General features: G+C 39.6%; 1 protein-coding gene across 1 annotated transcript; it reads left to right on the forward strand.

Annotated features, from left to right (window-relative positions):
• Positions 1–1,358: 1,358 nt before the first annotated feature.
• On the forward strand, positions 1,359–1,796 carry LOC140181390 (uncharacterized). Its single transcript, XM_072224942.1, has one exon. It carries the CDS (start codon positions 1,359–1,361, stop codon positions 1,794–1,796), a length of 438 nt encoding a protein of 145 aa, XP_072081043.1.
• Positions 1,797–15,047: the final 13,251 nt, after the last annotated feature.

Genomic DNA, 15,047 nt, shown 5'->3' on the forward strand with positions numbered 1-15,047 from the left:
ACTGCTACCCCCTCCCCAACATTAATGCACTCGTCGATGCGGTTGCGGGATACCGGTATCTGAGCTTCATGGATGCTTACTCTGGCTACAATCAAATACCGATGCACTGGCCAGACGAAGAAAAGACAGCGTTCATAACACTAGGAGGAACATATTGCTACAAGGTAATGCCCTTTGGCCTGAAAAACGCAGTGGCCACGTACCAGAGGCTGATGAACAAAATATTCAGCGATCTCATTGGCAAAACGGTAGAAGTCTATGTGGACGATATCCTTGCAAAGACCAACCAACCTGGTGATCTCATAAGTGACCTGGAGAATGTGTTCGCGTCCCTCCGACAACACGACATGAGGCTCAACCCGCTTAAGTGCGCCTTTTCCATGGAGGCCGGAAAGTTCCTGGGATTCATGATAACCCAAAGGGGGGTGGAAGCCAACCCTAAAAAATGCCAAGCGATACTCCAGATGAAGAGCCCGGGCTGCATCAAAGACGTTCAGCGATTGGCGGGAAGGCTCACCGCGTTGTCCCGGTTCCTCGGTGCATCGGCAACAAAAGCCCTACCCTTCTTCAACCTGATGAAGAAGGGAATAGAGTTTGAATGGACCCCTGCGTGCGAAGAAGCATTCAACCACTTCAAAGAAATCCTAGCAGCACCCCCGGTTCTCGGTAAACCCAGAGCCGGAGAACCACTCTACCTATATCTGGCCATAACAGAAGGAGCGCTTGCAGCGGTGCTAGTGCGGGAAGAAGCGAAAGCCCAACAGCCAATTTACTTTGTGAGCAAGGCGCTACAAGGAGCAGAACTTAGGTACAGCAAGTTGGAGAAACTAGCACTAGCGCTCCTAACCTCTTCCCGCAGGCTACGACAGTACTTTCAAGGTCACCAAGTGGTCGTAAGAATGGACCAAGGAATTCGTCAAGTGCTCCAGAAACCCGACCTAGTGGGAAGGATGATGACCTGGGCCATCGAGCTATCCCAATATGACTTAAGGTACGAGCCTCGACATGCAATCAAGGCACAAGCAATGGCAGACTTCCTGGTGGAAGTAACGGGAGATCCAACCGAGGTCATGGGCACACGGTGGAAGCTCCATGTAGACGGAGCCTCCAACCAGACGTCCGGGGGTGCCGGGGTTATCTTGGAAAGCCCAACCGGGGTCATTTACGAACAGTCAGTCATGTTTGAGTTTCCAGTGTCGAACAACCAAGCGGAATATGAAGCCCTCCTTGGCGGCTTGATATTAGCCCGGGAAGTCGGGGCTACGAGGCTAGAGGTATGCAGTGATTCATAGATCGTCACGTCGCAAGTGAATGGAAGCTACCAAGCTAGAGACTCGCTACTACAGAAGTACTTAGAGATGGTTAAAGAACTGAGCAAACAGTTTGAGGAGGTCACGGTCCAGCACGTCCCAAGGGAAAGAAACACACGGGCAGACCTCCTATCCAAGCTAGCGAGCATGAAACCAGGAACTGGCAACCGCTCCCTCATTCAAGGCATCACGAGAGAACCAGTGGTTGCCCTCCACCTGACCAAGATAAGCCCCTCCTGGATGGACCCCATCACCAATTTCCTGGAAAGCGACAACCTCCCTGGAGACGAGAAGGAAGCTAAAATGTTAAGAAGGGAGGCTGCCAAATACACAGTCATACAGGGCCAACTATTCAAAAAGGGACTTAGCCAACCTCTGCTGAAATGCCTACATCCCGATCAGACGGACTACGTGATCAGAGAAGTCCACGAGGGGTGCTGCAGTCACCACATCGGGGGTAAAGCCCTAGCAAGGAAGCTCATCTGAGCCGGATATTACTGGCCGTCGATGATGGAAGACTCCAAGGAGTTCGTAAAAAAAATGCATTAAGTGCCAAGAGAACGCTAACTTCCACAGAGCATCGGCCACCGAACTGAGCCTGATGACGTCCTCCCGACCTTTCGCACAGTGGGGAGTCGACCTCCTGGGACCCTTCCCAGTTGGCCCAGTGCAAGTCAAATACCTCGTAGTCGCCGTTGACTATTACACCAAATGGATAGAGGCTGAACCGCTGGCCACCATCTCCTCGTCCATTTGCAGAAAGTTCATGTGGAGGCAGGTGATAACTCGTTTCGGCATCCCGGAGTTCGTCATCTCAGACAACGGGACGCAATTCACCGACAAGAAGTTTGTAGAATTCCTCGCAGGCTTGGGCATCAAACAGAGATTTTCCTCGGTAGAACACCCCCAGACAAACGGACAAGTCGAGTCCGCAAACAAGGTCATCTTACTCGGCCTCAAGAAGCGACTAGACAGCAAGAAAGGAGCATGGGCTGACGAGCTCGCCTTGGTCCTCTAGTCCTACCGTACAACTGAGCAGTCAGCAACAGGAGAAACCCCTTTTTGCCTAACATACGAGGTAGACACCATGATACCCATAGAGATCGACGAACCGAGCCCCCGGGTACTTCTCAAGGGGGTTAAGGAAGCAGTAGAGAAGGACCTAGTAGATGAGACCAGGGAGAAGGCCCACCTGTCAGAAATAGCACTAAAGCAAAGAATGGCCCTACGCTACAACACCAAGGTGCTCAAAAGGGAATTTGGGCAGAACGACCCCGTCCTGCGGTGCAATGACATCGGCCCGCCGACCCAGGGAGAAGGCAAACTGGTGGCAAACTGGGAAGGCCCCTACAGGATCAAAGAAGTGATTGGCAATGGCGCCTACAAATTGGAGAAGCTCGATGAAGGGAGGTCCCGAGAACTTGGAATGCGGGCAACCTGAGAAGGTTCTACCCTTAGATCAAGTATGCCGGCCAGGCGATCTAACGAGCTTAATCATTTGCCTTTGTATCTGTCAATGGTAACAGACTTGCTTAATTGCCGATTAATATTTACTTACCATTTCTTCCAATTTTATTTCTATTATTCTTTTTCCTACTTACACATCGCACGACGACGAGTTCCACGACGCATTAAATGGAACCACAATACGGCACCCAGGGACTGATCACCCCGGGGGCCACCTAAACCACAGCCACTGCGAACAGCTACAACGATAACAAAAGGCCACGACCTGGCCCCGCTACCAACACAATGGTAAACAAACGAGCACTAAGCTCACACCAACAAAACGGTAAAACGACGAAGTAAAAACACCACCAAGGCAAAGACGACGGTGACGATAAGCCGATCAAACGTATTTTAAAGGTATAACAATGTAAACGAGTTCTACAACAAAAAACCGCAAATCCATATAAAAACATAAAGGCACAAGAGCTCATTTCCTCGGCATCTCAACGATCTTGCCATCCTTGATCGTCTTGAATACTCCAATCGCTGATGTGTTGATGTCGGGAGCCACGATCTTCACCTGGGCCTTAAGGGCCTCCTCAGTCATGAAGATCGTGTTCTTTCCCTGCTTTTTAGTCGCTTTGTGTTTCTTCTTGAGCTCTTCAACCTCGGCCTGAGCGGCCTTAGCCAGCGAGACAGCCTCGTCACGCTCTTTCTCCAAGGCCACCACCCGACCTTGCACGGAGTTCAGCTGGCTCTCCAGAGTCATCTCCCGCTCGGCTAAACGGGACACGGTCTCATCGGAGGCTCTCATTTTTTCCTTGGCAGACATGGCCTCCTCCTCGGCAATCTTGAGTCTCTCCCCCGCTTCAGATAGCTGCCTTTGAAGCGATTCAACTTGTACTTTGAATTCATTATTGGCCGTGGCAGCAGATTCAAGCTTTCTTCGTAGTGACTGCATCATCAACAACTCGAACTCGGCCTTCCGAACTACTACAACCCCACAAAGCAGCGTGCGATACATCCACCTCACCTGGCTCGTCAGCTTGGTACCAAGGAAGTGATCCTCCGTGCTGGGGATCAGTTGAGAGTCGATGAAAGCCCCAGCGTCGAAGTTTCTCTTCATCACAGTAAGAGTCCCTCAGGGCTAGAGGATGCCCTCTGCCTTTTGGGAGTAGGCACAAGTTTTAAGTCAAGACTCTCTTGTCGGGAGGAGGAATGCCCAACGCCGGCCGTCTCCTCGCGAGTAGGGGAAGCATGCACGCCGGTAGGATTCTTGTCAGACATTTCGGCATCACGAGGTGAAGGAACCGACTGATCTTTCTTCTACAAAGAAAGGTCCTCCGACTTCTCGGCAACCTTCTCGTCGGCCTTCTCCTCATCACTATCCTCCAAGAAGGTCTTATACAGACCCTCGAGCTCCATTACTGAAGCCGACATCTCCACTGCAACGGATAAACAAACGTGTTAGTCGTGAAGCCGATAAAACCAAATAAAAGCGATAACAATGCAAAAAACACAAGACAAAGCAGCTCACAAATATAACTCCTGGCAACCTCCCGTTCACCCATAAGGAGGTGGGGGTTCACATGGTTCTTTCCGAAAACTGCCCACAACACGTCGGCAATCCTCTTATTTACAGCAGACATTCCCTTATAGGTCACCTTTATGAAGGTGTTAGACCCTGCCCCGAAGCTCCAGTACGTCGGGATGAGGCGCTCCCCCTCCAATGACAACCAGAAGGGATGCGAACCTTTGGCAGGACGGACCTTGAAATATTTATCCTTGAACCCATGATACGAGTCCTCGAACAACCCAAATATCCTCCGACACTGGGCGGATCGGAAGTACAAGAACCCTTTCCTCGCCTTCCCCTCCTTGGAGGGATTAGTGAGGTTGAAGAAAAAGAGAAAGACGTCAACAGACACCGGTAGCTCGAGATATTCACACACCATCTCGAAACAGCGGATAGAGGCCCAACTGTTCGGATGCATCTTAGACGGCGACACGGATATCTGGTTGAGAAGCGCCATCTGGAAGTCAGAAAACGGGATGCGAACGCCCACCTGGGTGAACATGGCCTTGTAAAACCCAATCTAGTCGGCAACCCGGGGGGAGTGGAAATTAATTTCATACATCCGTTCGTTGGGGGCGGGAACGAAGACGTCATAATTGGCCTCCTCGTCTGTCCCTCCACACAGATACTCACCTTGTCGGAACTCCGTCAACTCCCCTTCGTCCATCTGATTTGCCGAATCCTTCACATCGGAAGTCACCCAGGCGTAAGGATCGTAATTCGCGGCAGAAGGAGAAGCCCGAGAAACGATGCGAGGCATACCTACAGTGGGGTACCATTCCGTTAGTCTATGAGGTCGGGAGTCCAGAAAAAGCCCAGAAACTATACTTGTCCTATCCAACAGTTAAGATCAAGCATGGCTAAAAGCTATCTATCATATAAGCTATCTAAGAGCCTACCCTGGAATGGTAACCCCCCTAACGCACCTACTTGACACTAAAAAGTTATCTACCATGCAAAACCTAACAAACAGCAAGAACAAGAAGCAAATACAGACAACAAACGTACAGGAAAAACACCAATAAGGATAAGAGAACAACGAAGTAGAAAAAGAAGGGATTGATGCTTACCTGGATTAGTTGCGAAAACTGGGAAGAAAAAAGGAAAGATGCGCGAGGATGCTAGAACGAAACTTTGGATATTAGGGAGAGAAGAAAATGGAAGTAGGAGGAGCAAGAATGGGAACAGAAAGAAAAGGCAAACTGTTTAAAAACCGCTATGCAAAGTGCGAAAGGCCCAGGGGCACAATGGTCTTTACGCGCGGGGTTTTCCAACCCATTATGAGCATTTAATGCTCGGCACGAAGAACGAAGCGACGAACAGTCACCTCAGCAACAAAGAGACACGCGCGCAGGAGGCACGTCCCTCCCATGGGTAGCCGACCTGGCAGCAGCGCACGAAAGAAGAAGTAACGCGCCCCCAACAACCCCTCACGATTATTGCTGGCGCGTCGGGGCACTGTTACGGCCTGGCCCAAACCATTTACGGGCCAGCCCGACTCGGGCACCACCCGACCCGAACGGTCGGAAGTAAAATGCTCATATGCCGACCCGGACACGCGTCCCTGACACGCGTCCCTGACAACTTCGCTACAACTATGCAAGGGAGGCCTCGAAGAAGGTGGGCCTGTCCCTGCAGGGCCCACCTCTGACACGGTATATATGGGGAAGACCTACCCTTCCCCCAAGGTACGTCACGTACCACTCAACCCTTATTCGCTTGCACGCTTTACTGACTTGAGCGTCGGAGTGTCTTTGTAGGTGACACCCCCCTCCACACTCGAAGTGCTCGGTACATCGCTACCCCAATCCAGCAACCCAGAACCAGACGACTCCCCCTCTCATCAATCAAAGTACCAACCCGATCCGTCCGGTACCCGACCTACCAAACAATTTTAGTATATAATATTCAACTAATTTATTCTAAAACTAAACTTTATATATTAGATGAGTATAATAATCTAAATTTTTACTAATTTATTTATATAGTATAAAAGATAATAAATAAAATCATAAAGCATGATATATAACAACTATATAATATTGTACGACCTCCTTAATTATATATATTTACATATGAAAAGCTATTAATTTCATTGTGTAACAAATTTGAATTCATAATAAACCATAAGAAAAAATCAAATTTCAAACAAAATAAATATATGTAACACAAGCTTAATTACGAATTAATATTCATGTTGTACCATGTATTCATATTTGCAGCAACATTTACGCCACGAACAATTTAAACAAAAGTAGAGAATCCTCATAATCATACACATACCGTACATATGCTTATTGATTGATTCATATTTATTATGAATTTTCCAATGTAAAATCCAGATTAAACCTATATGATTTAATTCAATTAAGCATAAGAGAAGAAAGTTGTTAAATAAATAATACGTTAAATTAATGTTTGATTTGGTAAAATTTTTTAAAAAAATATTTATATTTTTAAAAATATAAGTATTTCGTTTTATGTTTAGTAAATAAAAAATTTATGTGCTTATACTTGTAGTTTTTAAAAGTTAAGAGTAATTTTTAAAAGTACCTAAAAAAAATTTTTTTAAATTGACTTGTACTTATCAAAATTAAATTAAAAAATCTAATATAACATGTACATTAATTAATATTTAAATTTAATTCTTATATTAATATCTATTATAATATTTTTAAATTTTAAAAATTATTTTACCAAATACACTTGTTATTACTTATTCTTATTAAAAATTATTTTTAATTTAATATACCAAACACAGATACTATAACTTTTAAAAATCTACTTAATATATTAAAACTGGATTTTCTTCCAACTAATTAAAGTGAGGTGTCAATTTCTCATCAACTCTTTTTTCCTCCAAAATGAAAATACTATTCTCTCTTCTAAATTTATTTTTAAAAAAATATCTTTATTATAATTATATAACAATTTATTATAATTAGCATTTAATGAATAATGCATCACAACTAGAAAATAGATTAATACAGACAGATTTACAGACAGATTTAGTCTTTATTACAGACGGATTTTTGGTTACCGACGAAATTAACGACGGATTTTGTCCCTCTGTAAAAGTCTGGTCGGAAATTATTTACCGACGGATTTTTTTCCGTCAAAAAATTACCGACGGATTTTTACCAGTTTCCGATGGATTTTTCCTTTGTAAATTCTCCATCCATTTCCCGAAGACGACGAACTTTCCGACGGATTTTTCGTCGGTAATTACAGACAGATTTTTCGACGGATTTTCTGTCTATAATTACAGACGGATTTTCCGTCTGTAATTACAGACGGATTTTTTGACAGATTTTTTGTCTGTAATTATAGACGGATTTTTCGACATATTTTCAGTCTGTAATTTGAATTTTGGAAAATCATCTCACACTCTGATTACAGACAGAAAATCCGTCTGTAAATTCGTCAATAAGGTAAAATAATTTTTTTTTTAGATTTTTCTATTGCAAAATAAACTTGTTTTCATACAAAATAAATAAAAATTTAATACAAATTTTTATCTAATTTGTATTCAAATATTTATAATATTTCAAAAAATAAACAAATTCATCGTATTATCAAACTAAAAGAAAAGTACTATAAATAAGAAGTCAATATAATTCAAAATATAAACAAAGTGTATTGAAACATCAACTATAATAATAAGTAACAACCATACATCAAAGTGTGTTGATACATCAACTATAATTCAAAATATAAACTCAAATTGTATTGTTCAACTATACCACTGATTGACCCACATGAATATCAAGGGACTCATATGTGTCCTGTAATGTGTGAGCACCTTCAACTTCAATCAGTTTCAATGAGTGGCCTTGAATCCTGAGGTTGATTGATGTTCTTAACCCAACATTGGACACTCTGAATTTGTAAGTCTTCCCTGCAAATAAATATAGTTGATTTAATTTTTATTTAGTTTCAAATAGTGAATATTAATGGAGATGGAGAAATGGTAAATTAATAATTAGTTATTACCTGCTTGACTGGTAAAGACAGCAGAATCTCTTTGCCCATTGATGAGAAGAGCATCAGGAATAGGAAGTTTCTTGCCAAAGTCCAATAGTCTCCTTAGTACCTGCAAATCAAAATTCTTTAGCCCATCTATGTTTTGATCATCAATAGTTCTTTGATTTCTATGTTACTCATTCAGCATCAGGAGCAGGGTAGGGAATGGAAATAATAGATCTTTGAGCAATGTTAAGTGCCGTAAAACCAATAATAAGTACAAAAAGCTTAAATAATAAAGGTAATAATAACAATCAATAGTGTAAATCAAACCGGTGGTATCCAAAGATACCAACATCATGAAGGATATTCAATAGCTTAGAAACCTACCAGGTGGAGAATTGGCCCAGTGGTGAAAAATTGGCATGAAAACAAGCACAATTGGATCCCAACAAGAAGTAAAACCAAGGGTATGTGAACCTGTCAAGTCCACTTGTAGGTTCATCAAGGAAGAGCAATCTAGGCCTCATCAAGATCTCCAAGGCAATGCTAACCCTTCTCTTTTCTCCACCACTTATTCCTCTTAAGTGCCAGTTCCCAATCGCAGTGTCTGTGCAATCCTAAAGCCCCATTACCACTATGGTGCTCTCAACAAGTGCTTCCTTATCCGACGGCGCCATCTTGTCCGATAGCCACAACTGAGCAGAGTATGAAATTGTCTCTTTCACTGTTAGTGTCCCAATCAAGTTGTCATCTTGTGTCACATAAGCCTGCATTTTAACCAAAATTTTACCTTCATAAAATTTCTTACTTCTTAGCAAAAATATCCATCCTTTTGGCTTCAAATAGATTTAATCGGTAATTTACATAGTCTTGCTATTTGGATTGAATTTTCTAACATAGAAAAATTAAGACGTAACAATTTATCTAAGGTTAATTCAATTTTGTTACACTATCTATTTCAACTATACATTATCACATTACATCACTAAAAAGCATATATATTTATGATTGGAACCTCTGTGTAATGATACTTAACTAATTAATAATTTATAACAACATGAAAATATAAAAGACAGTATAGACTCTTATCAAACTCTTATGAATCAGGAAGAAGAAATAGGAGTATATACAATATATAATATAATAATCAGTATTCTAACTTTTGAACAGTTAGAATTTGTAATATAAGTAACTTACAAATAATTCAAGTTCTTGAGGCCTCCCAAAGAATTCGGTATCTTGCCACTAAAATCGTTATTGGAGAGATCAAGTGTCTGAAGCTTTTCTTGGCTTCCAATTGCAGTAGGAATTTGACCGAAAATTGTATTATTCTGAAGCAACCTGTACCAATTAAGTATTACTGTAACTGCATCTACTTTGAGTGAATATAAGTTTATAATAAATCAATACACCAAAGAATTTGAAAATAAAGATTCATTCAATCAATAAGAGCAAAGGCAACTGATTCAGAACTGAACCAACATCCAAAGCAAGAACTACACAAGACACTTAAACGAAAATCCGGATAACTTACACAGATTGTAAGTTAGTAGGTTAACCATATGGTTTGCAAGCCTACTCAAGCGATCAGTAGGTTAACCATACTTTAGCTTGGCTAATTAAGATGTTAGTAATTTTTCATTGTTAAAAAAGAAACTATAGTAAAAATCTATAAAATTTTACCAAAATACCAAAAATGGAACCTAGTGCATAATATAATTTTATAACAGAGCCAATGACTAAGAAACGAGTAGAGTAAATACCATGGACAACTCTATCCTTTTAGAAGTAATATCAATTGGTTGACTTTTATCAATAGCTAGCTTCTTTGCTGGATTCAAATCCTTATCATCAGCAATAGAGGTAGGTGGTATAGAATCTACCAATTTAGACGCAACTAAGCAATTCCCACTAGGATTATGCCCTTCAATACCAACAACCTATCAAAAGATGAGATCCTTGTTTCATAACCCATAATTCCAGCATAATTTTTTACTTTCAAAGCCTGAATTAAACTTGCCATACCATTACTCACCTAACCAGGGAAAGAATAATCCATAATCGTATTCTCTTAGAAGGATCACTATCAAACTGTGATGAATGGATTTTTGTATGGTTTAGAATTTCACAAATGAAATCTCGTTACAAGTATAGTTTCCAAACCAACAAAGAATCCTTTCATACAAAAACTTGGTTGTCACAAATACAAACCCCCATAAAAATAACCGAAATATTCAAACCTCGGGTCGTTCTCCCTAGGAATTGCAATAAAGTGTTCAATTATTGGTTATGAAGTATCTTTTGGGGTTTTTGAGATAAGAAACAAGAAATGTAAATGGCAAAAGAAATAAACTAACAACTAGAAAAGCTCTTGGCAAGGAATGAGAATTAGAAGTCCTATCCTAGCTATCCTTATCAATTGTGACAACAATTGTCCATTGCTCCCAATTAGTTAACCTCTAACCATGGAGGAAAGTCAAGTGGATAGATTAACTTGAGTCCACAAGTCCTAGCCTAATCTAGATGAAAGACTAGCTTTAGTGGCATCCAAGTCAATTAGCAACTTCTAATTATCAATTAACGAAGGAGTTAGATAACTCAAGAGTCACTAATTACTCTACCAAAGTCAAGAGGAGAAAAATCTAGTCTACAATCTAACCAAGCATTTCATCAAACACTTGAGAGGCATAAGAGGAAAATAAAAGAAATTGAACAACAACAAAACAATTCAACAATAAAGGAACATGAATCATAAATTGCATTAAAAGAGAAATAGAAGAAACAAAAATGCATCAACATAAAAGTAGAGAATTACAAGAATTAAATGCTAAACTAGAGAGAGGAGATGTAGAAGAAGAAGAATTATAAAGGAAGAGTAAATCTAAGCATGAAATTAACCTAGATATAAGAAATCCTAATCTAGATCTAACCTAATCCTAATTCTAGAGAGAAAAGAGAGCTTCTCTCTCTAGAAACTAACTTTCCCTCTAAAAGTAAACTAAACTAATATAATGTGTTCAAAAGTTGTGATTCCCCTTCAATCCTTAGATTAAATAGCATCAGAGATGAGTTGGATTTGGGCCTGGAAAGCCCAGAAACTGCCCCTAGCGGATTCACTTTAAGTGGGTCACGTGCTAGCATCGATGTGTACACATACAGCACGCGTACGCGTCATGTACGCGTACGTGTCGCCATACGACCTCATTGTTTCACGCGTGCGCGTCTGCTGTGCATTCGCGTGGAGTGAATTTCTCCCAATCCTTGATTTTTCATGATTTTTCCACTTTGTATGCTTTTCTCTTCATTCCTTTGATCTATTCCTGGCCTTTTCAACCTGAAATCACTAACACACAAATCAAGGCATCTAGTGGAATCAAAGGTGAATTAATTTTAGCTAATTAAGGATTAAAAAGCATATTTTCACATTTAAGCACAAATTAGGAGACGATCATGAAACCATGCTATTTTAGTGGGTAAATGTGGGAAAAGGGTGATAAAATCCCCTAAATTTAGCATAGGATGCATCACCAAATAGCGGTGCATCAAATCTCCCCACACTTAAACCAAGCATGTCCTCATGCTTAAACCAAGAGATAGACAAAGGGTATAATCATTTATTAAAATGTAAACTAACTAAGTGCAATCTATCTATATGCAACTATCTAAATGCGTGCACTTGCTTGGTCAAAATAAATCAATTTCCAAGAAAATCAATATAAGCACAAGGGCTAAGGCAATAGCAAATCTAATCCACAATTGAATTGAGTTATTAAATATTTTTATAAACTTTCAAGAAGAGATGATCATAGTTGAAAACATGTAATTGAGCAATCGAACCCTCACCGGATGTGTTTGCACTCTAGTCGCTCAAGTGTTTAGGGTTGATTCTCTCAATTCTCTCCTAATCATGCTTTCCAATATTTGTTTCTCATCTAACAATCAACATTTATTTCATGCATGCATACAATTATCATGAGGTCTTTTCATAGGTTGTAATGGGGCTAGGGTCAAAGTACGATCCATATTTGGTCAAGTGGACTTGAAATTTGAATCTTTGATCAACTTAAACTTCTCACCTAACCTATGACAACCTATACAATTCAAAACTAACCTAACTACCCATTTTTTACTTTTTGACATACTCAGGCATTTCCCTTTTCATTTCACAACTCATATGCATTGATTTTATTTAGCTTCACTTTGGGGCATTTTCTTCCTTTTATTTCTTTCTTTTTTCTTTTCTAATTTTTCTCTTTTATTCAAATTGTTTTCTTTCTTCTTTTTTCTTTTTCTTTTTCTTTTCCTTTTGTTTTTCTCATTTTTCTTCTTTCAAACTATATACAAGAACATCAATGCATAAGGTCTATACATTTAATCAATACATGAGTATGCACCCAATTCCCAAATATAGAAATACAAAACACCCTTTATCCCACCAATGTCCTAAGTTTCCCCATACTTGAATGATAAACACACTCACTAGCCTAAGCTAATCAAAGATCCAAATTAAGGACATTTATTGTTTTCTGCTTTAAGGCTTGTAATGTGCTAATATTAAGAACTAGTGGGTTAATCGTAGGCTCAAATTGGCTAATAATGGAAGATAAAAGGTAAGCCATTTGGTTAAGTGAGCTAAATGAAATGATGGCCTCAATCATATAAATGCATGTATACATGGAATAATGGACATAAAGAATCAAACAAATCAAAGATTACAATTATAGAAAGAGACTAGTGCACACAAGAAGGGAAAATAAGTGGTTATAAGATGTAACCACATCGTTAGGCTCAAATCTCACATGCTTGTGTTCTTAGCTCAAAAATCATGTTCCACAATATATATATATAATTCAAGCAAGTTCAATAAAAGATTTTTACTCAAATCAATTGGAATGTCAATGCCCTATAGATAAATTCTTGAAAAATTTAATTATTTTGACTAAGCTTATTATGTATATATATATATATATATATATATATATATATATATATATATATATAATATATATATATATATATATATATATATATATATGCAAAAATAAGAAATGTAATTAAAAGTAAAAATCCTGAAAGACCTAAAAAATGAAATGCAAAAGTGTTGGGATTAGAAATTTGTCACCCAAAAGCGCCGAACGGTCGGACGACCTCCCCACACTTAAAAGTTTGCACCGTCCTCGGTGCATTTAAAGATGAGCAAGCGGGTACGACGACCCTCCAGATTGCCACCTTCAGCTGGCAGATCAACCGGTGCTGCGTGTTCTTTCTCCCGCTTCCGTTTTTGCTTGTGGTGCATCATTCATGAAAAATTGAAAGTAACACCATAAGATAAAAAAATACAAAGGCAAGGAAGCATACATTATTGGTATGAGGTAAATCACTAGAATTGAGTGAGTGAGTTAGTGTGACATTAATGAAACTAGGTGTGTGAGTTCTAAATTATGCGCGGTTTGGAATACACACTAGCATGAAAGGCGATGTCACAAAAGAAGCATACACTTTACACATTCTAGTGTGCTTGAGACACTTTAAGTAAGCTGTAAGTTGAGACAAGCTATAAAGAAGCGCAAGAGTATTCAAGCCAAACACATATGAATGCATATAATCAAGGAACACAATGCAATTTAAGGTAAATGCATAATCATCCATCATTAAGAATTTGCCTAATTAAAGAATAGGATTCAAACACATGGTAGCCAAATCATGCAATTCAAAAGAGTTAAAGTGCTTGGAGGCAAAGTTATATGTACTTGGTGTTCTCAAAATTTAAGCATAAAAAATACAAAACCAAGTAATGAAGTGTAACCTCAACAAGAGAATCCAACAACTAATAACAACAGTGATTATGCTAAGATAGCATTCAATTAGTAATAAGTAGCAAGCTATGGTAAACAAAATAAATAATCCAACACGTTGATAAACCCCATTTTTAGGGTTTATCTTGTATTGAATTTAGATGATTTTGTCAACTTTTCTCCCATGTATCCTTTGAAATAGCATGGTTTTGTAAATTCTCCTTTAATTGTGCTTGAGAGTGAAAACATGTTTTTTAGGACTTAAAATAGCTAAATTTAATTCACCTTGATTCTATTAGATGCCTTGATGTGTTTTCTAAGTGATTTCAGGTTTAGGAGGCAAAGATTGGATCAAGGGAATGAAGGAAAAGCATGTAGAAATGGAGAACTCATGAAGAAATGAAGGAATCGCAAAGCTGTCAAGCCCGACCTCTTTGTACTTAATCGTCTATAACTTCAGCTACAGAGGTCCAAATGATGCGGTTCCAGTTGCGTTGGAAAGCTAACATCCGAGGCTTCAAAATGATATAAGATTTGTCATATTTCATCACGTATAGGGACCCGTACATGCACTGTACGTGTATGCACTGATGGCTGCACGTGATTCACTTAATGCAACTCGTGGCCAGCAATTTTAGGAGCATTTTGGGCCCAATCCAACTCATTTTGATGCTATTTAAGCCAAGGATTGAAGGGAATCACACACTTTACACATCTAGTCATTATTAGTTTAGTTTAGATTAGTTTTGGAGGGAAAGTTAGTTTTAGAGAGAGAAGCTCTCACTTCTCTCTAGGATTAGGATTATGTTAGATCTAGATTAGAATTTCTTACATCTAGGTTAATTTCATGCTTAGATTTACTTTTTCTTTATCAATTCTCTTCCTCTACTTCTCCTCTCTCTGGTTTTGTATTTCAATTCTTGTAATTCTCTACTTTCATGTTGATGCACT

Source organism: Arachis hypogaea, chromosome 18, assembly GCF_003086295.3.
Source record: "Arachis hypogaea cultivar Tifrunner chromosome 18, arahy.Tifrunner.gnm2.J5K5, whole genome shotgun sequence".
NCBI lineage: Eukaryota > Viridiplantae > Streptophyta > Magnoliopsida > Fabales > Fabaceae > Arachis > Arachis hypogaea.